This window comes from Lutra lutra, chromosome 12 (genome assembly GCF_902655055.1).
Source record: "Lutra lutra chromosome 12, mLutLut1.2, whole genome shotgun sequence".
In the NCBI taxonomy this organism is placed as follows: Eukaryota; Metazoa; Chordata; class Mammalia; order Carnivora; family Mustelidae; genus Lutra; species Lutra lutra.
Window position 1 is genome coordinate 10,746,720 of NC_062289.1, and position 22,354 is coordinate 10,769,073.

At 33.5% G+C, this 22,354-nt stretch overlaps 1 protein-coding gene across 2 annotated transcripts in view; it reads left to right on the top strand.

The window, feature by feature from the left end:
* CDH19 (cadherin 19) overlaps window positions 1–22,354 on the top strand; it is a 94,913-nt gene that overhangs the window by 19,119 nt on the left and 53,440 nt on the right. For both annotated transcript variants that reach the window (XM_047698319.1, XM_047698320.1), the window contains exons 2-3: window positions 5,064–5,365; window positions 8,586–8,880. In XM_047698319.1, the coding sequence (XP_047554275.1) occupies window positions 5,171–5,365; window positions 8,586–8,880 (490 nt within the window). In that variant the 5' untranslated portion in view covers window positions 5,064–5,170. The remainder of the gene's footprint in view (window positions 1–5,063; window positions 5,366–8,585; window positions 8,881–22,354) is intronic.

The window sequence follows — 22,354 nt, forward strand, 5'->3', positions numbered from 1 at the left end:
TTCTTTGTATGTATTCCTTTCACCTAACAAAGTGTTACAGCCATATTTCTACATCATTAAATCACTTTAGAGCACCACATTTAATGGCCGAATAACATTATGTTAACACGAATTTTGAAATTTGTTTTTATTCACTTGTTCCTTGTTAACCGTGAGACCAATTTTCTGTATCTCTCCAAATGAATAGATTTAAAGTACTCAGGGAATTCCTGGTGTTTTTAAATTATGGAGTGAAACCAGAAGCATGGATAAATATACGTGGGTTTACCTCCTGGAATAATGAAGTGATATTAGAATACTTCTTTAGAAAGTATTTAGAAACAAAGTATTGCTTTATTTTTCTTTTTTTGTTTTTTTTCCTTTTATTTTTCTATGTTATATATTTTCACAAGAACATTAAGAGAAAAGGAGATTTCGCTAAAGAAAATATTTTACAGGTTTGACTGCAATCACACAAGAAAACTAAGTGTAAGAAAGAGTGTGGACATGCAGTGGCCAAATTAAAATCATTACTAATATGGCAAGATATAATGAAGCCCCATACTGATTAATTGCGTGGCATCATACAATGAAGGATATGCGTTTTACGCAAATCTTCAGTACAGCGGTATGTAGTGATTTAGCTTAGAAATAATGAGAAATCACGTTTTGGTAACTTGTAGAAGGTGGAAAAAGGTGGGATACCAGATTTTTTAAAGTGATATTTTGCCAATGGGTATTTCATCAATTGGAATATGCCTCTTCACGTTGGGGAATATTTTCACATTCAGGCTCAATTTTGTCAGTGCTTAGCACTGAGCACAGTGCTCATTAATCCACAGTCCTCTGCACCGCCGAAAACAAAGTTCACAGTAGCCAGCCCAGGGATGAAATGGCCCTTGTTCCCCATCCTAGGACATCATGCAGATAGTGAATAGGGAAGGCTGTAAAGCCAATGCGGGCTCGAGAAGCTCCTACACAGACACTCTGACCTTATATTGCTTTAGCTGTAGCACAGTGCTTTTATTTGTGCCAGTAAATATGTAAAATACGTTTAACAAATGCATATAAATGGGAGAGAAAGATGTTTTACATTCCACATCTATGGAGAAAGAGTTGGCCCATGGTTTATTATAAATCTTGGTCCGGAGGTACCGCTTCTTCTCACTTATGTATACGAGCTATAGCCACGAGCATTTATTTCTGTATTTCCTATTAGTGTTCTGAAAAAGGCATTTAATAGCCTTTATGTATGGTGTCATTCTATGAGGCTGCCAAGTTTCACTTGATTTTTAAAAAGATTGCAAATAGGATTAAGTTTTTCTATTTAACCCATCCACATTTTCTGAGCTACTTTTATCTTCTTCCATAGAGACACCAAATCCATCGTTCTGACTCATTCTTGCTTTTTTTTTTTTTTTTACCTCAAGAATCTTTAAAACAAGGGGGGAAAAGGTGTTCTAAACAGAGATAATAGAAAACATTTTATTATGTCTAATTTCAAGACTGGTCCAGACGTTCAAAAGCAATTTCTATATATTTAGTCAATTTAAATAAGGCGAACTATCAATGGCAAGTGCCATGCACTGCATTAGACATCTACATGTTTTCCTTCTTCAGTAAGACACAGTGAACACACCATGGCCTTACGATTAGATTTCCAGTCTTATTTCTACTGGTAAATAACTATGTGCTACTGGGCAGGTCACTTAAAATGTCTTGATATAAATGTCTTCATATGTGAATGTAATACATTAGAGAAAGTACAGATTTTGATATTAAAATTATGTGATCCTATTTGAACATAATATGTTGATATATTTTATAATAGTGCTATTGAAATATTAATATTATTTTATTTTGTAATTTTGTGCTAATGGCAATGTCACTTAATTTGTATACATTGTATATTTTGAAATATGTATTTTCAAGATATGTAAGGAAATGTAGTTCACACTACATTTTATTTAATATTTATAAATATGCCTAGTTATGAGCAATGAGATTAAATTTAAACAAATCAACATGAGACACAGTATTAGTGTTTTTTCCATATTGAAATATTATGCAAGTTTTCATCCATACATTCATCTGACAGGATTGGAGATGGAGGGTGGAAGTGCCACTGCTTGTTTCTCTAGGGCCCATTTCAGACATACTCATTGATAGCATTTTTCCTTATTAGCCCAGACCCTCCCTAAATATTTCTCAGCCTGGCACTGCTGACAGCTGTCAACACTCTTCAATCAGAAGTGGACGATTATTTGAAACATTTTCCCTTACCCTGAAATGTATGACCATTATAGACAATTTGGGATCTAGAAAAGTATAAACAAAGCCATAATATTTCATAATTCAGGAATACCTACTGCTACCATTTCATTCTTGTATCTTTATATTAAGAGGTTCAAATAAAAGGGTCTCCTATCTGTTTTATCATGTAGGATTATAAAATAATGATAGTTTAACATTTATTTTTAAATTTAATTGCAAAATATTTTAATCATGTACTTTATCTGAAAAAAAATCTAACATATGGTAGAAAAATCACCCAGATTTAATGAGTGTTATTATTTGACATATTTACTTGAGATTGTTTAGAGGGAGAAAAATGAGACATATTTCTAAACTTCAATCTTTAAACCAATTTCTCTTCCTCCTAGCTTGGTAATTACCATAATAAATATTGTGTATCACTTTTCTTTTTCTAGACGTCCTTTACACAATTTATGTATGACAACAGTCTCATATGGCATCATCATGTAATTTTGAAACACTTTGTAATTGGTATCATATAGTACTGTGATTTAAACTTATTTTTCTATATATATATTTCTGATTAACCCAATTTATATTTGCTTCACAGTGGAAAATTTTGAGAATATCTCTAGATATAAAGCAATAAAAAATAGCTGTTAGTTTATATATTCAACTAATTTTTAAATACAGTAGATTTGGCCAAACTATTCCTCAAAATGGCTGTCCAGTTTTTCAGGTTCATCAGCATTGTATAGGGGTTTTGTTTGTGTGTGTGTGTGTGTGTGTGTGTGTGTGTGTGAGTTCTCATTAGTAGCATCAATAATTAAATTATTTATTGGTTTTTGTCCACCATATTGATTTTAAAAATACAGAATAAATTGTTATTTTTGTTGTTGTTTTAATTTATAAATTTTAAACACAAGTGAAGAATAAAATAATAGCTATGCAATTGTTCATGACCTAATTTCAAGAATTATCAAGCCTTTGCCTCCATGATTTTACCTGAGCTCCTACTATTTCTGAAATGTTTTTAAAAAAAATTCTAGACACCAAAATGTTTCAGTATACATGATCAAAAGTAGGTTTATTTTTAATTTTTTTTTTATTCTTAACCACAAAGAAACTTCTATACCTAACAAAATCCACAATGTTTTCTGTCATCTCAAGGTACTGAATTATCATATTGGATTGCCACAAATTCATAAAAAATGTAAACATAAAAATATGTTTGTACAAATTAAGTTCTAAACAATGTCTTTATTTTACACTTGTTCTTGTGTGTTTTAAATAACTTTTAATCTAAAACAGTATCTTCCCTAGAACCTCTCACTTTTCTCCTAGATGAATGAAAATATCATAATATAAAATTGACACAAATGCATTTTCCCAACATTATCATTACACTTCACACCACTGTTAGTGATAGTTTTTTATATTTATACAAAATAACTTCCTCATTAAGAAACTGAACTTATTCTGAATATTTTCATTATTTACTGGCTATCAAAAGGTATATTTTAGCAATTTCTAAACAACAAACATTATTTAAGTTTCAAATATTCAACATAAGAATGAAATTCATCTTTAATTTTCACCTCAGTTGAATTTCTTCATGGCCTTCATTAAGTAAATATATAACAAAGAAAACATCTGCTTGAAGGAACTCAGAGGCACCACAATATCCCCATTTATGACAACCTGTTCTTTCTTAATTAGGTGTTTTTTAACGACTTTTTCTAACAAGAGTCAGAGACCTAAAATATCTCTCGGTGGTTATTCAAAAATGTGTGGAGAAGATTCAAAGTGAGATCATATAGAAAACTCCTAACAGACACAGGGACTCTGGCTTTTCTGTTGATCATGTAGTATTAAACTACATACCTGACAAAATTATTTTTCTTCGTGAGTCTCAAACAAACAAATCCAATTTGGTTATATGGAGGTGCTATGTCAATGTGGTAAATGCAAAGCTATTCAGTTTTCTTTAAGGGTAAGAATTACCAATCATTTCAAAGGAGTTGGTATAATAAGTATCAGTTAAATGGAAAGTTTTACATGTAAAATTCAGTAGTTGAAGTTTCTTTTTTAGTATTTTGATAATAGAAGCTATCTTTTATCTCTGTCTTATATATTATAAACAGCCATATTTACCCCGGCACTATATTTTGTATTTATTTTCTAAAAATAACATAATCTCTTTGTTAAATGAAAAATGTTTCTTTTCGTATCTTTCATAATATAAAATGGCAAATATCTTGCGTGGGTTTTCTATTCATGCAATATTTCTATTCAGAGTGTTTTATAACATCAATATAACTGATTTTTAAATCCCCCAGATTTCAAACTGAATTGTCATTTTGTTTATCTAATACTAGATAAAATACTGTAACTTGGGAAATTGGATTAGGAAACTTACTGCTATTTAGAAAAAGGAGAAAGATCACAGTTTTTCCCCTGGCTTGACTGTTGAATTTTACCAAGATAGAATAGAAGATGTAAGCAGGTTAAATTAAACCAGAAAAATCTATCTCAGTGTCACCTATCAATCAATGAGATTGCCAGACCAACTTTTCAACCTTCAGGCAGATTTATGGCTATAGCTTAAAATGGACCATGCTTGAGCAGAAGTTTTTAATTATACCTTTCAAATTATTGCTGAGATATAACCAAATATATATAACAAATATATAACAAAATATAACCAGCTTAGAAGATAAAGTGTGTATTGTTGTTTTGATTTATGAATGCAAAAGTTGTACCCTTACTGTAGCAATTATGTGAGAAAGTGTTATTTTTTAATTTAAATTTTGTTTCTTGTTCCTTAGGAATATGAAAGAAACCTAAGACTTGAAAAGATTATAAAGGAACATATGGTTTTTGTTTGCAACTACTTTTTCTTCTGAAGGACACCAGTTAGAATCAAAAGAGCAGAATGAATTGTTGCTTCTTGCTACCTTTTATCTTGGGAATTCCTCTCATATGGCCTTGCTTTACAGCAACAGAAATCTCTACAACGGAGGAAGTTGAGCACCCCGTGGGTTCTCACTTCCGAGTGAAGCGTGGTTGGATGTGGAACCAGTTTTTTGTACCAGAGGAAAGGAACGAGACTAATTATCACATTGGCCAGGTACTGGTTTTATGAAAGTGTTACAGGAAATAACATTACAGAACTCTAAGTGGATGGGTTGAGGAAGTTTTAAGTCATTTGATAATTCTACATCTTTTCTGTGGAACCCTTAGGAAGCTTCAGACATCAGTCTAATTAATTGTTTCAGATTTTCAAGCACCTAAAATATTTGCAAAACTTGAGGAAGAAGAAAAGCTCTGACTTTCAAATTTTACTTTTGTCTCCCTTATGAAAATACTGCCCTCATTTATCAACATCTGGAAATTTGATGGTGTTATTTTTGGTAATGGATCAAAGCAACCACACTGAGAATAATATCGTTTACCAACAGCATTTAGTCTGATTTTCTATTATGCTCAGTAGGTGTTGATTTACCCATCATTAATTTTTCGTGAAGCAGATTAATACCAAACCCTTTTACAGCTAAGTAGCTTCAAGAGCCTACACACTTCATTTGATTATGAAGTATAAAGAATAATTATTTTTTCTTTTTTATAAGAATATATATATATTTAAAATTCCCCTAATGAGATAGAACATTCCCTATTTATGTTTTTGGTTTTTATTATTATTCAATTTTCTTTAAACAGAGGTAATTACAATACCGTGTCCTTTTCTGTAAGGATCTTTGTCTAGATGAATGAACTGAAATAAGTTTAACTGCTAATTAACTGGCACTAAAATTTAATTGGGCCCAAAGGGTGAAACACTCAAAATTCATTAACTCCCTTTTCCTAGCCCTTTCAGGAGAGCTGCAGTGTTAGCATGATGTCCAGATTCCAAAGGACTTCATCTATCCCATCCAGCAAATGTATATGTGTATATTCAACCGAAGGCTCAGGTTAGGATCTTAGGCAAACAGATTTCAAACATTTGTGTATGTGTGTGTGCCTGCTTTGAGGCAATTTCACATCTTTTTATTCTCGAAGATGACTGCAGGTAAATCAGAGGCAGGATGGCAAAGATGAGGTCCTTGGTTAAGCGTGTGCTAGTTAACTGAGTCTCTGTAGCCACATTTACAGTGAACTCCACAGAGCCCCATATGCTCTCCCATCAATGAGCCGGGTGACAGACTAACAGAGGCTGGTGACTTTTAGTGAATAAGGCTCTACAGGAAAGTGCATCAGTACAATCAGAGCAGAGACTAGCTCCCTGGCTGACTGTCACATTTTCTAGTTTTTGTTTTCGTGCTCCGGGCACATCTCCTGTTGCCTCCTTTCACATCATGATTGATTTTGCTATTTTTTTCATTCTGTAAAAATACTTACAAAAGTATCCTAACAGATGCTTTCGCCTAAAACAATGTCATTAGGTTTAAATAACATACAGATAACTGGTTTAAAAGACAGTAATAATGAATATTTAGGTGTTGTAGTTAAAGAGCTAGTAAAAATAAAATGTAGCTGATGTGTCCAGATGCCTTTCTTTTTGAACTATTTGTTAACAGGGATTAAGTTTGGAAAGCACAATTAAGTAAAAAATTAAAGGCATATTGATTTGCCAAACCAATAGTAACTGCCTAATTGAAAAAAATATTTTTGAATAGAAATACAGAAAATATCATAATACGGAATTCATGAAATTAAAATGTGTTTAACTTGTGTATTTTGTGACATTAAGAGGCTGATGTTTAAAAAAATAAGTAAATATATATCTCCTAAAAAGATCAGGCTTACTGATCCATGAAAATTATACTGTACATATATACTTGGAATACATTTATTCATTACCTAATTTGATTTATCATCTCATTCTAATACTTAATCAAACTTTTGAACTGTATCAAAATGATACTTGAAAAACATAGCCATCCTTTACTTTCATTTGATATACTTATTGGAAAGGATATTTGTTTCCCTAAGTTTCTTATTAGTAAGTCATGGAAACTTCTGTTTTATCTTATGAGTAATGAAGAGCTATCAGATGAAAAGAGCTATAACTTTATTATCTCTTTATTATTATTCCCAATCTGTTTCTTTCAATAAATAGTAGTGTTATTCAACACATGATTAAAGTTATTAAAATTCATTGTTTTAGATATCTTCAGATATTCTACCCAATCACAGAGGAATATATTAATTAGTCCATTGTACCTTGAGCTATCAGAAAATTATGAATTGGTTTAAGATTTTATTTCTTTGGTTAGCTTTGTAAATTTTCAGCGAAGCTCTTACTTTGAAGAAGGACATATTCATAAATGATGAATCAAAACTATGGATTCACAATAATTAAGGGATTATGGCATACTTCTTCTCTTTAGTAAAAATAATTTAGGTATGAGAACCCAACCAACCAATGTTACCTGTATCATAATAACCCTTGTTTTTATATATAAAATTCAAAATTCCATTAACACCATGAATGAACAAATTTACTTTGCCTTTAAAAAATAAAAAATAATGAGGGCACAAGAAGAAAAGATGCATTTGAGAACTGAGTTGAATTTGTTGGAAAGCAATAGATCTAATTTAGCAAAACTCAGAACAGTGGAAGCTCTGAGGTCAGACAGACCTGTTGTCTAAATCATAAACCTATATAAAAACCATGACTCTGCGAAAGTTTGAAAAATTTTCAGTCTCTCTTTCTCTGTATAAATAATTATATCAATAATATATATCTCACGATGTTATGAGGATTTATTGGGAAATCATACATAAAGCAACTTGTAGATTTTATGGCATGTTATAAATGCCAACACGGAAGGGTGAGGCTCTCATTATCTTCTCAACATGCTTTCTTATTTTCCTGGTAATATTTTCAGTGTTTCCTATGTGTTTTTAGCCTAGAGATAAAACATCACTGTTCAGATTTACCTAGATTATTATTTTCCTATATGTCTCTACATCCCAATCTAATACAAATATTTGAGAGTACAGTTTTAGTAACCAAGAATATAGTCATAGAGTAAACTTGAACCAGTTTTATTGTGCAGAATTTATGGAAGGTACTTTGTTTTCCAATTACTATAGTTTCTAATTAGAATAATCTATTTAGAATAATAAAATTTATGTAGTGATTTACATTGAAATTTCAGACTTCTCTGACTGATGATAGAATTTAATCTTAAAATTAATATTTCACCTGATTTAATATACTGTGGAAATTACATGGAGTTATTAACTTGGGGAAAAATTAACAGACATGAAAATAAAATCATTAAAATTGATTTGTCCGTTTAAACCTGTCTTGGAAACTAAATTATCCCTCTTTGCACTTGCAGCTAAGATCTGATTTAGACAATGGAAACAACTCTTTCCAGTACAAGCTTTTGGGAGCTGGAGCTGGAAGTATTTTTGTCATTGATGAGAGAACAGGTGACATATATGCCGTCCAGAAGCTTGATAGAGAGGAACGATCCCTCTACACTCTAAGAGCCCAGGTAATAGACAGCACTACTGGAAGGGCTGTGGAACCTGAGTCTGAGTTTGTCATCAGAGTTTCGGATATCAATGACAATGAACCAAAATTCCTAGATGAACCTTATGAGGCCATTGTACCCGAGATGTCTCCAGAAGGTATTGCATATTAATTTACATCAAAGATATATTAACAATGACAACAGATTTAAAATCTTGAGCTAATGTTTTTGGAAGTGAATTATTTAAAGTTCAACACTTGTACTTCCTTCTACAAACATATTAAGTAAAATATTTATTAAAAATTAGATGATCATTTAAATTTTGTAAACAATAGTACTATATATTAATACATTATTTGTCTTGTTAAAATATCTCATTCCTCAAGGCAATAGAAAAAAGGGTTAAACATGTACATTTTAGGGATGCCTGAGGGCCTCAGTTGGTTAAGTGTTTGCCTTCAGCTCAGGTCATGATCCCAGAGTGCTGGGATTGAGTCCCGCATTGGGCTCCCTGCTCAGTGGGGAGCCTGCTTCTCCCTCTCTCTCTCTGCCTGACACCACCCCCTGCTCATGCTGTCTCTCCTCTCCCTCTGTCCTCTCTCTCGGACAAATAAATCTTAAAAAAAAATGTATGTTTTAGTGATTTATAAAATTCTTTAGCTTATTCACTTATTAGTTTCTCCATTCTAAAAATGCATTTTCCAAAACAGGATATAATCTTGTATCTTAAAAACACATAAGATCATCCTGAAAAATATGCATGTTTAAGTAGTAGAAGACCAATTTTTAAGACACAAATACTCTATGCATTAAAATCATGGAACATAAAGACTAAAAACAAAGTGGTTGAACACCTCTGTGCAACTGTATTTACCTTCAAAGTTCCTTTCAATTCCAATGTTATTTTTATAAATATTTTAAATATATTGCATATAGAAGCAAGTGCTTTCCATAAGCTATAAGAACTGAAGGCATTGAAAATCAGAAATGTCTTTCTAATAGAGAGGAAATTATGGTGTGGCTATGCAAAATTTGTTCACTCACTGAGTCAGAAAATTTTGATAGCACAATATATATTAAAATTAAGTTCATAAAATTTACTTAAGTGTGATAAATTCTGTTCCATAATGGCCATTTTAAATTATGCTAACATACTTCAAAATTGCTTTACCTAAATATTTAATTTATTAGCCACCAAATCTAAGATGTATATTCTGTTGTATATTTTCCTGATGCTTGTTTTTTAACATTCCAGGAAGCAATTTATTATTTTTTAATTTTTTTTATTAACATACAGTGTATTATTTGTGCCAGAGGTTCCAGGGAGCAATTTAAAGACTTCTTTCTACATGTGTTCAGAACATAGGTCTTTATAGCATAAACAAATTCAACTGTGAATATGTATCAGGACCAATTATCATTAGATGTATATGAACATTTTTATTGTTCTATTTGGTAGCTAAGCAATGAAACATTTCTTCTTCCCACTCCATCCTCCTTTTCCTCATTCACTTCCTCCTCCTACTCCTCTTCTTTCTTAAATAGCATACATTATGGGACCTAACATTTACTAGAATATTTTTTGAAATGTAATTTTGGAGGTAATTGCTTATATGAAACTTATGTTTTAGTTATACCACACAAGCAGTAACTATTTTTAAATAAGGTGATATTTGATACTGTGTGTATGAAAGTGTTAATTTTGGGTAAGGTATGATGCTAATTGACTGGAGGAAGTGGGACATTTTAGGAGATGATATTTGAAGTTGATTACAAAGAGTCCAATCATGTCATGTTCTAGGAAAATATTCCCATACCGTATGAAGAGGATTGCATATATTAATTATTAATATGGGAGTTATTGTCAAATAGCAAGCATTTAGGCATGGCCATGGATGAGATGCCTTGGCAGAGAATGTATGTAGAAAAGAGAAAAGCATACAGGATGAGTTGACTGTTAAGCAAAAGGGGGTTGACTTGTAATTTAGAATGATGAGATTGACCAGTGATGTAGGAAAAATAGAAAGACATGAAAAGAGATGTTGCAAAGGAAGAGGTCCGCCAGCTATGTGGAATGCTGCTGTGAGGTTGAATTAAATGAAGAAAGTATAGTGATTTTGATTTGGCAAGTTGAAGGCTCCTAGTGATTTTGGTAAGAGAAATTCAGTTGAATTAATGGGACTGCAATATTTTGGAGATTATTCTATTGCATGAATGGATGGAGAAGAGGAGGTTGCAGTGAATTTAGCCAACTTTGAAAGATACTATACTACAGAGAGAAAATAGAGATGTGGACACTAGGTAGAGAGAGATAAAGGTAAATAGGATTTTTTTTATTATTATCATTATTTAAGCACTTATTGGGATGGGAATTTTAAAAGCACAGTTATATACTATAGGCAATGATCCAAAAGAAGGGTATTTTTGAAGAAAATCAGGGGGCTATAACTGATGGAAAACTATTCTTGACAAGAAAAAGACCCATGGAATCTAGAGCAATAGTAGAGGAGACAGATTCAGGTTAGGTTAACACTTTGGTTGATAATCAACCAGTTAATAAGTGCTTGTTTCTATCCATTAGATATGAGACAAAGGCACTAACTGAGAGCAAAGGGGTGGACTTTTTGATAGGAGGAGGAGGTACTCTATTAGGAGATACTCTATTATGTAAAGTTGGAGAGTGGATCCACAAGGAGATTGCAGTATGTGGAATACAGTATTTGCATCATGGCATCAGTGTAGCCACAAGACTGTGGTTGATTCAGCAGACATCACAAAACCTTGGTTTGTTCTGTATGGTATTTGGCTAGCACAGATCTCTTTGCTGTGCAATTCAAGGTTCATGCATATATAAACCTAGTTAATCTGTGTATTTCAGTACATCCTGTGGGAGTGCCAGTCTGGGTTCAGGCATTATATGGAATCATACTAAAATCAATAAGCACTTTGTATTCCTTTCTGTGCAAGTTAAGTGACCAATAGTCAGCTATTGTCAGAAATGTTATTTATATGGAGATAGAGGAATATCCCATTGTTCTGTCAACTGAGTGTAGATGGTTTCCCTCTGAAGCATTCCTTGAATTATTAACTTTGCTTTGAAGAAATCAATCAATATTATATGTGATTTTTCTGTTTTCCTCAATCTCAATATTTAAATAATGAATAATATGAATTATTTTACCTGAATATATACCTAATCCTTCATGTTCTTTCCATATTAATGCCATTTTATAGGTTCTTGAATGTTAATCTTGCTTCCAAACACCCTACCCACCATTCTTATCCTTTACAAAGCAACAAATGCAAACATTTTATTCTCTGTTGTCTTAAATATTGTGTGTTGTATTATAGTCAACTACCAGTTATTTTATTTGAATCTGTACGTTGCATGTAGAATTTGGTAGAGTTCTGAAAGGAATCTCCATTTGAGGATGTCATCAGAAGAGGAAACCAAGAAAACTACAAACTACTTGTTGCTTATTAAACATATTTATATATAGTGGGCTTTTACTGATCAGATTTATATTTAAAATACAATTACTTCTAATACTAGAACTACCAAATAGAATTGAGATAAAACATTGTCTTTCCACTTGTTAGTCTGGAATTACAAAATTATTATCTCTCCCACACAAAAATATAAGATCTAATAAGCTAGGAGTCACACAGGACCTGAAGTTTTTGATGACTGAGCAAAAAAAATGAGTGCGTGGATGGGTAAAAAACTACATAAGGTTTATGTGTAAACCTTATAAATATAAGATTTATTTTTAAATGAGGTTTGGGAGATGAACAAAGGATATTGGTGGATATAAAACCCAGGGCGGCTTTGAGGGTGTCAGTTGAGCACACAGTTGACCTAAAGTGCTGCAGATAGTCTCTGAATAGTGATTCCTCAATTGTAAAATTTCCCAGTGCAGAACTTCTAGAAACATTTAAATTTCCAGAAATATATAACCCACTGAGACTGAATCATGAAGAAACAGAAAATCAGGGCAGACAGATTACTAGTAAGAGTGACTCAGTAACTAAAAACATCCCAACGAATAAAAGTCCAGGACCGATTGGCTTCACTGGTAAGTTCTACCAAAGATTTAAAAGAAGGATTAATATCAATCCTTCTCAAACTCTTCGAAAAATTTGAAGAGGATGGAACACTCCCAAAGTTAATTTTACAAAGTTAACATTACCCTGATACCAAAACCAGATAAGGACACCACAAGAAAACTAGGGGTCAGTATCTCTAGTGAACACAGATGCAAAAATTTTCAACAAAATTTTAGCAAGCCCAATTCAGCAGCACATTAAAAAGATCATATACCTTGATCAGGTGGGATTCGGCTCCAGGATTCAAGGATGGTTCAACAGAAGCAAATCAAACATGATATACGACTTTAGTCAAATAAAGCATAAAGATCATATAATAATAACATTACTCTATTACATATTGGAAAGTTACTAAAATAGTAGATCTTAACTGTTCTCACCACAACAAGGTAAAATTGTAATTATATGAGGTGATGGGGATGTTAACTAACCTTATTGTGGTAATCATTTCTCAATATATTTGTATCAACCATCATGTTGTATACCTTGAACTTACACAATGTTGTATATCAATTGTATCTCAGTAAAGCTTGAAGAAAAAGAAATTCACTTTAATAGTATTTACCATAAAAATAATATGTCACCTGTTATAAAAGAAGAGATTGAATTTGATTTATGTAAAGTACATGCAAATTTAGATGTCACTTTTTGAATTCATAAATTTAATAAGCATCAACACTCAGCAGAAATTTATCTGAAATATAAAAATCCTTATTTCTTAAAATACATCATATTTGAAAATTATATTCTATGAAACTTCTGTCTTTGGAGATATGACTTGAATGTGACTGAGTTTGGGATGGATTACTCTTTGTATTTTCTCTGAACATATTCTTTGCTTTCTTAAACACAGTCCATCTGTCTGATATAGATTCTCTCACATTATGAAAAGTAGAGGTGTTAAAAATACAACACAAGAATAAGAATGACCTAATTTTCAGGTGATGGTAGACAGAAAAAACAAAAAAAAAAATTGAAAAATATTTTGCACGTTTAAGATAACAAGTGGGAAAATATCATCTGTTTCTTGAGTTTTGCTTGGAGGTTCTAGGTTGTAAAATAATTGAATCTCAAATATAAACACCGGAGAGATGTGCTAATCAGTCCCTATAAATAAATAATGATCCTCACTAATAAAATAAGTGCCTGGTGTGAAAGAATGAGCATATCCACAGATTAAAACCTTATTTCTGTCATGAATTTGATTGCATAAAATTATAATTTACTAAATTATCTAATATATATATATATATGTTTTTTAAGATTTTATTTATTTGACAGACAGAGATCACAAGCAGGCAGAGAGGCAGTGTGGGGGGAGGGTGGGAAGCAGGCTCCCTGCTGAGCAGAGAGCCCAATGCGGGGCTTGATCCCAGGACCCTGGGATCATGACCTGAGCTGAAGGCAGAGGCTTTAACCCACTGAGCCACCCAGGTGCCCCTAAATTATCTAATATTTTATATCTGTTTTAATGTTACAAAAATCACAGATACAGAGTGTAGGTCAAAATAATATTTAATTTGGGCTTCTTTAAACTTGACCATTACACAATTCAACATCCTCTCAATAAATTTGCTTCAGCGTAGTCAAAACATACTTGTACTAAAACTGCATGTAAAAATAGCTAGCCTATTCACAATTTATATCTTCATTCTAAGAAAAGCCTGTTTAATATTTTTACCACTGAACTTAACACACAAAAAGTTACACACTAAAATAAATGAGTCATTTTGAAATCTACAGTTCAGATCTTGGCATTCAAACATATATTAAACTAGGACACACTGTTTATTTAGTATTCTATAATGAGTGGAAACTTTACATACAAAATGTCCTTGTCACAGGTTGCTGACTTCTCTATTGCCTGCAGGATATCTAAATTAGTCTGCATATCAAAATTTATCACTGTTTTACATTTTTATGGATATCTCTCATAATCACTAGAAAGAAGATAAAGCATTCAGTGTGAAATATGAGATATCATTTAATAAAGTTTTGTTACTAATATTAAACTTAACATTTAAGTGAGAATCATTCAGTCTTCTGTAATACTTGTGGTTAATACTAAAATCCATTCATAAATCAATATTGATGGAATTACACTATTCTTACATTAGATTTTACTTTTGGTTGCAGAATATGTCTAATGTGTAGGGAAATCATATTCATGCTGTCAGTAATGCTTTTGAGCTTTAAAAATTTCATGTTGTTTTCTAAGTTTTAGCACTTATTAACAATGCCACAGAAAGCATAGTTTATATGTAATTTCTCATATCCAATAAATATTTTATCTATATTAATATACCATTATCTTATAATGATTTCATAGCTTGTGTCAAAACAAATAAAGTATATCGGGAAACTGCAGTTCCCAGTTCCCATAGTTGGGGCTACTAAACTATGATTTTCCTCTCAAGAATTTGGTACAAGTTTACATCGTGTGGAACCTACATAATAATAAGTTTTCACCATATAGTATTGCTGACAAAAATGGGTAAATTCAAATATTGTCTTAAACTTTTCATAAAGTCCTTTTACAAAAACTAGTTTTAAAAATTCAGAATCTAACTAAAAGACAAAACTGATTTGAAATTTCCGTTTATGTAAGTCTTAGCAGTAATATAGCAAACAATATCAACCATCAATGTAATAATAGAACCCAGAATTATTGTATTAAATACTACGTTTGTATGTTTAATATTGGAACGAGTAAACTGAGAAATTCCTCTTATTAAAACATGATTCTGAGAGGCTCCTGACTGGCTCAGTCAGGAGAGCTCGCAACTCTTGATCTTCATGTTGTGAGTTTGAGCCCCATCTTGGGGGTAGACATTACTTCAAATTAAAATCTTAAAAAAAAAAAAAGAAAGAAAAAAATGTGATTCTGAGAGAATAATTTTTTGTAGTTAAACTTTTGTTCATTGCTAGAATAGATACAAATTGACTTAAGATGATCTTTAGACTATAAGAGTCTAATCATATGGTCTGTTTTCATTTCCACGCAATACAGCTGTCTCTGATCCCCAAGCTATAATGACTCAACTCAGAGACACATGCTGACTTTTGAACCCTTCAGTCACCAAAAGGCGGTCTAGCAGTGGATGCCCTATTTTGGGTATTCTCCCTAGCAAGTGACTTTAATAGTAGATACAGCAGATAAAAAGAGTGTCCACTTCAGGTAGGATGGCTTATTGCTAAGGAAGCTAGATTGTCCTTGAAAGACAGTGACTTGGCTAATACAGTAACAGCATGTCATGTGTGTTCTAAACATTGCCCAGGGCAACTGCCAAAGGAGTCTGGGGCCACCCAGTGGAGTTTCCAGTTGTTGACAGGTTCGCAAATTGATTATATTGGTCCCCTCCCTCGGAGTGAGAATTTTAAACATGCCTGGTTTTGTGTGGAAACATGCTTTCCCTTGTCATTATGTGAACCAGGCTGTCACTACTAGGAAATTAGGGAAACTGAGCGCTGTGTATGGATAGATTGTGATTAAGGGTCTCATTTCAAAGGTCATAATATGCAAGACTGGAAAAACAACATGATTTTGAATGGAGGTTCTGCACAAAAAGCAGGGTTGGTAAAAAGAAAAAAAAACAACAAAGAAATATAAAGCAGCAGATTAAATTACTAACAAGTACAACCACCTTGGCCAAGTGGACTAAAGTACTGTCCCAGGCTTTCATAGATTTGAATGACCAACCAGTAGAGAGTGTTGCTCCATATGCCCATCTGGGGACCCCTGCTGAGACACCAATACCCTAAAGGTGTAGAAGCCAGGGGAAACCACCATTGCCCCAAATTCTGCACTTCGAATTAACATACTACGCTTCTGAGAACGTCTGGGAAATCACGCCTGGGCAAAGTTATTTACCGGAATTTGCAATGAGATGTCCCACCAGGATGAGTGAGTTACTTCGCACCCTCTGGGTAAATGAAAACTATTTACTTCTCACTGGGATCCCGTTGTCCTGCTGTAACTGGACCCTGGAATAGAACACTGTCCGTTAAAAGAAGAAGAAAAAGAAAAAGAGAGAGTGAGGAAGGAAGGAAGGAAGGAAGGGGAAGGAAGAAAGGAAGGAGGTTTGGGATCTGATCTGCAATATGCCACCCCCAGATCATCTCCCTACACCTGATAGTGCTTCCTTCCCCCAGCAAACATGTGGTATGCTCAGCCAGGTCAAGTTCCTGAAGCTGCCGACCCCCCTCTCCTCAAGGCCAGGTGGGCATATTGTTTCCTACTAGTTTAATCATTTGGCTGCCTTATTTGTTCCTCCCATTGGCCTTGACCCAGAAGCCCTTACATTCACCCAGCAAGACTTGAATGATAGCAACCGAAGTCTGCCCCTAATTGAACGCTGACATGTCTCTGATGATAAAAGCTGCTCTCTAAAGTAAAACAGCCTTGGGCACTTAGAGCCTCACAAGGGGGTGCCTGTGACATTATTCAAACAAATGTTATATGTTCATACCTCATGACTCTGTTAGTGTGTCATCTTTATTAAATCACATGAAGATACAAGTGATCTGACCCCCCGCTTAGGGTCTTAGCAAATGAGTGGTACAGATCACAGGATTCTTGGTGTAAACAGTTGTCTCTGTTTGGGGAATTATTCTTAATCTGTATTTTTCTTGTATATGTCAGTATTACCTGCTTTCGGGGCAGCCTGATAGCTGACAAATGAGCTACCTCCGTTTTAATGAAGTCCCTTGCTGATGGCTCAGGCCACATCATGGAAGAGAGGAAGCATGTAAGATTGTAAGAACAGGTCACGAGGTTGTGGACGTTGGGGGTGGTCATTGAGAGGATGTGACTGCCAGTTGACCTGTGTGCTGGGCCTCAGAAATTAGAGGCTCCTCAGCCCCTCCCCTGTCCTTGGAATGTGGGTTCCACTAGCCTGGTTCCTCTCAGAAGTTGCCCCACGCATCCAGATCTGAGATAGAGATGTAGTGTTGAGTCAGGAAGGTATAAATAACAGAAGCTACATGAGGCTCTGTAACTTTCAAGCCCTTGTGGGCAGATCCAGAAAACTGCTGGTCTTACAGCCACCCAAAACAAGCCTCATAATAAGTTCTCTTGCACAATACAACTACTACCTACCAACCTAGAATGGTCTGCCTCTTTCTTTCTTTGGTTTCCTCCTGCCCTCCTTGGGAGGGGCCGGTTTCAGATTACAGCCGAGAAAATTAGGAAGATTTTGTGACAAATAGTGATCAGATCTCCAGTTTCACCTAGCATAGCCCTGCTTAATCCTATTGGGGGGGGTATTTTGTCCAAAAAGCATTTGGTCCTGATTTTTTATTTTTAAAAATAGTATTAGTAGGTGCATTATAGTAAGCCAGAGTGAATTTGGGGGACATCTACTTCGTACTTGTGGCTCTTCCATGGGGTGTGAGAAGTAGTGTATGAGACATATGGGCATTGAATTAAACATCTCCTTTTAAGACATGATTAAATCTAAAAGAGAGCTAGTGATAATCTAGGACACTGTTCATAAAAACAAAATTAAACTAAGAAACTGATTAAATAATGAAACTACATGTGAAAAATATCTATCCGGTGATATATTTAATGTTAAATTAATTTATATAAAGCATTTTCATAAATGTACACATGTATCATTTGTCCTTTAGAAATAACTTTATTCCTAACATAATTTAAAGGAACTTTTTTTTTTTTTTTTAATATTTTTTATTTGTTTATTTTGAGAGACAGAGAGACAGAGTGAGAGAGAGCATGAGAGGGGAGGTCAGAGGGAGAAGCAGACTCCCCATGGAGCTGGGAGCCTGATGTGGGACTCGATCCCAGGGCTCTGGGATCATGACCTGAGCCGAAGGCAGTTGCTTAACCAACTGAGCCACCCAGGCGCCCAGGAACTTTCATTTTTGATCCACTAATGTGGCTAAACCAACTTTGTCAGTTTTAGTGAGAGCACAATAAAACGTTGATGAAATGAATGAAGAGGCTAAGCAGGTTGGTTCATATGTGAGTCATGTACCAGGTTTCATACACCAACTGAGTAAATGCACCAGTGAGCATAAGACTCTACTGAATGACATTTCAGTAGAGTAAGAGCCACCAATCCAGGATGGGAAAAAGGAACAAATTAGTATATCTAATAACAACAGGGATTTGGGCATTGAGACAAATATCAAGTTATCAATCACCCGACCCTGATTGAGAAGTTTGGCATTTGTCTTTTTTCCCTGATGTTATACAAAAAAATTCGTATTTCGTTATTCTGTTATATTTGTATTGTGTACCTTTCACATGTATATCTATAATTTATTTTATTTTTTATTTATTTTTTAAAAGATTATTTATTTATTTATTTGGCAAGCAGAGATCACAAGTAGGCAGAGAGGCAGTAGAAAGAAGAGGAAGCAGGCTCCCTGCCGAGCAAAAAGCCCGATGTGGTGCTTGATCCCAGGACCCTGAGATCGTGACCTGAGCCAAAGGCAGAGGCTTAGCCCACTGAGCCACCCAGGCGCCCCTCTATAATTTATTTTAAACCAATTTTTGCGAATGGTGTGAAGCACGTGCCAAATCCTAGGTCAAAAGAGATATAACCAACACACAGATGTGTAGATGCATGGAGATATCCAGTTCACCCCGCAACATTCACTGAAATGATTCTCCAGTGCTCAGCTGTGCCACCATTGCATAAATGAGTTCTCACCACATATGTATTCTCTGGGTTCTGAGTCTCTAGGCAGTTTTATCGTATTTTTTTGCTCCAGGGACTGACACTATATTGTCTTCATTGATGTGGTTGTGTTCTAAGCCTTGCTGTTTGTAGGTACAAGTCCTCCAGATGTCGTTCACCAAAATCGTCTTGGCCCTGCTTGCTCCTTTGCATTTCCAGGCATATTTCATAATCATCTTTTTAATATATTCAGTAATACAACTTGCTTTGGTTTTGATTAGGATAGCATTTACACTGTGGATCAATTTGTTGATATTTCTATGAAGTCATCAAATTCATAAACCCACTATTTTTGTTCATTTTTGATCATTAATATCTCTTTAGTTTTTTTGTAGAGATCTTTAATAATTTTTGCTTAGATGTTCCTGGATATTTTTATTTGTTATGTATGTTATGCATTTAATTGAAATATTTTATAAATATGTATTTCTGGTGTACATGAAAATGGAGTTTTGTGCAACCTTGCTAATTTTATTAATATTCGCCTGTAAACTTTTCTTAGGTATATTCTGCTTGATTTTCTAACAAAAATACTGTCACCTTTGAATAATTGTTGTAATTTAAAAAAAAATGTTTCTGATATCCGTCTATCTATCTATCCATCTATCCATCCATCTATCACATATGAATCATTGGTCTGTCATCATCATCATCTTTAATTATTCATTTCGGTATACATGGCATTGTCTCACATTGTCTAGGAGGTTCAATACAATGCTTTAAAACATAGCAGTGATAATAAACTTCTTGCTTTTTAACTACTCCAGAAGGAAAAGTTCTAAATCTCCATAATTAAATATGATTGCTGTCAGAGTTTAAAAAAATGTCCTTTATCAGATTTAGAAGGCTGCATTTTTTCCCTAATTTTCTGAGTTTTTACTGAAAATAAAAATAGAATATTTTCAGATCTATTTTATATATCTAATAAGAATTTTTGTTTTACATTTTTCTTTTTTAAGCCATTAATGCCACAAATTATGTTCAATTTCTGATGTTAAAACATCCTTTAATTTAGTAATCAAAAATTCAAAATGTCTTCTCCTGTGAAAATAAACATTTAAAAATAGTTTGACAAGTATGCTTGAGATGGGCCTGTATGAATTATGTTCTTATGTAGAATAATACCCACAATATTTTATATTAGGTTTTCCATTTAGTAGAGAACAAGGGAGTGACACATTAAAACAGTGAAGGGGTATGTTCTGCTTAGAAGTAAATGAAGCATCAATTTAAAATGTGCTTGAAAAAATTGGGGGGAAAACCCCCTAATTTTGTAACTTGTTTTTCTATAAACGAGCATGGGGTGATCTGTGAGTCAATGAATTTTCATGATCTTCCTGGTACTCATTTGTATAGTACTAGGTAAAGAGGTCTAAAGTCTTAATTGTAAGAATTTCTTTTGGTCAAAAACTAACCATATAATAATTTTGACTTTTGCTCCTGAAGCTAGAGTAGACAGGTAGTCTAGTTCTGGAATCTAGGGATGGAGCACTCCTATAGAAAGAAATGAAATGGAGACATGGAGAGGAAATGTAGAAAAAGTAAATGAATGTGTGCACAGAGGGTAGTTAAAAGAACAACTCTTGCCCAATACAAACTGATTGAATTGAGGGTCCCTAAGAATCCTTTTCTTGGAGTATCTGTTTACAGTTACTGCAGAAATGCCTTTTATTATTTGCTGATTATTTATTCATTTATTATTTTATTGAGATATATTCAACATATAATGTTGTATAAGTTTAAGATCTACTATATGTTGATTTGGTACATTTATATATTGCAATATATAGTTACCACCTCGTATTAGCTAGCATCTTCAACACATTATCTTTTGTGTGGGGTGTTGGGGGGGGAGACAAATTAAGATAGACTCTCTTAGTAACTTTGAAATATACAATATAATACTGTTGACTATAATTATCATGCTGTACATAAGCTCTCCAGAACTTATTTATTTTCTAACTAGTTTTCTAGGCTTTGATCAGTATTTACTCAATTGTCCCACCCCAACCCCCTGTTAACCTCTGTTTCTATGAGCTCAGCTCTTTTAGATTCCACATGTAAGTGGTATCTTTGTCTTTCTCTGCCTTATCAGGCTTAGCATACTGCCCTTAAGGTCCATCCATGTTATCACAAATGGAAGTAATGTATTGTAAGACACTTGAAACTATGGTGTTTACACTTTGTGTGGTTGTACAGTATACAAGTGTTAAGTAACTAACAAAATACTGAGACAAAAGAGCAAATATCACATACATTTGAGGGCCACGGTAAAAATTTCAACAATTCTGTTATAGAAGAATAGAAGGGCTTCCTCTTAGAGTGTCTCAGTTTATAATTAGCTTGTAATTAAAATATTAATGATGCTAGTTGTAAAGAAAAGCACATAGGCTATTTAATTCTGTGATGCTCATGTTGCCATTCTTACTGACACAGAACATAATGTTTCAATAAATGCAGATTTCCAACAAGACCCATAATGCTATTCCACGTTTACATAAAGATGATTAAAAAGCTTAATATCTTTAAATAAATATGTTTAATTTAAGAATGGAGTTTAAATGCACAAATACTTACATTGTGTTTTATTGATTGTTACTGAATTTTCATGAGAACACTTTACGTTATCAGTATCTGGTAGATTTTGCTTTGTACTTTTAAAAAAAGAATTCTTCAAAGTAAGAAAGAATTTTATAGATGGGTATTAAACAGGGTAGATAATTATGGCCTTCCTAAACTTGATATTAATTCAAGCACATTTCAATAATTTTTATTAACATTTTATCAACATTCTGTGACTTTTTTGAGTTACAGGTCACA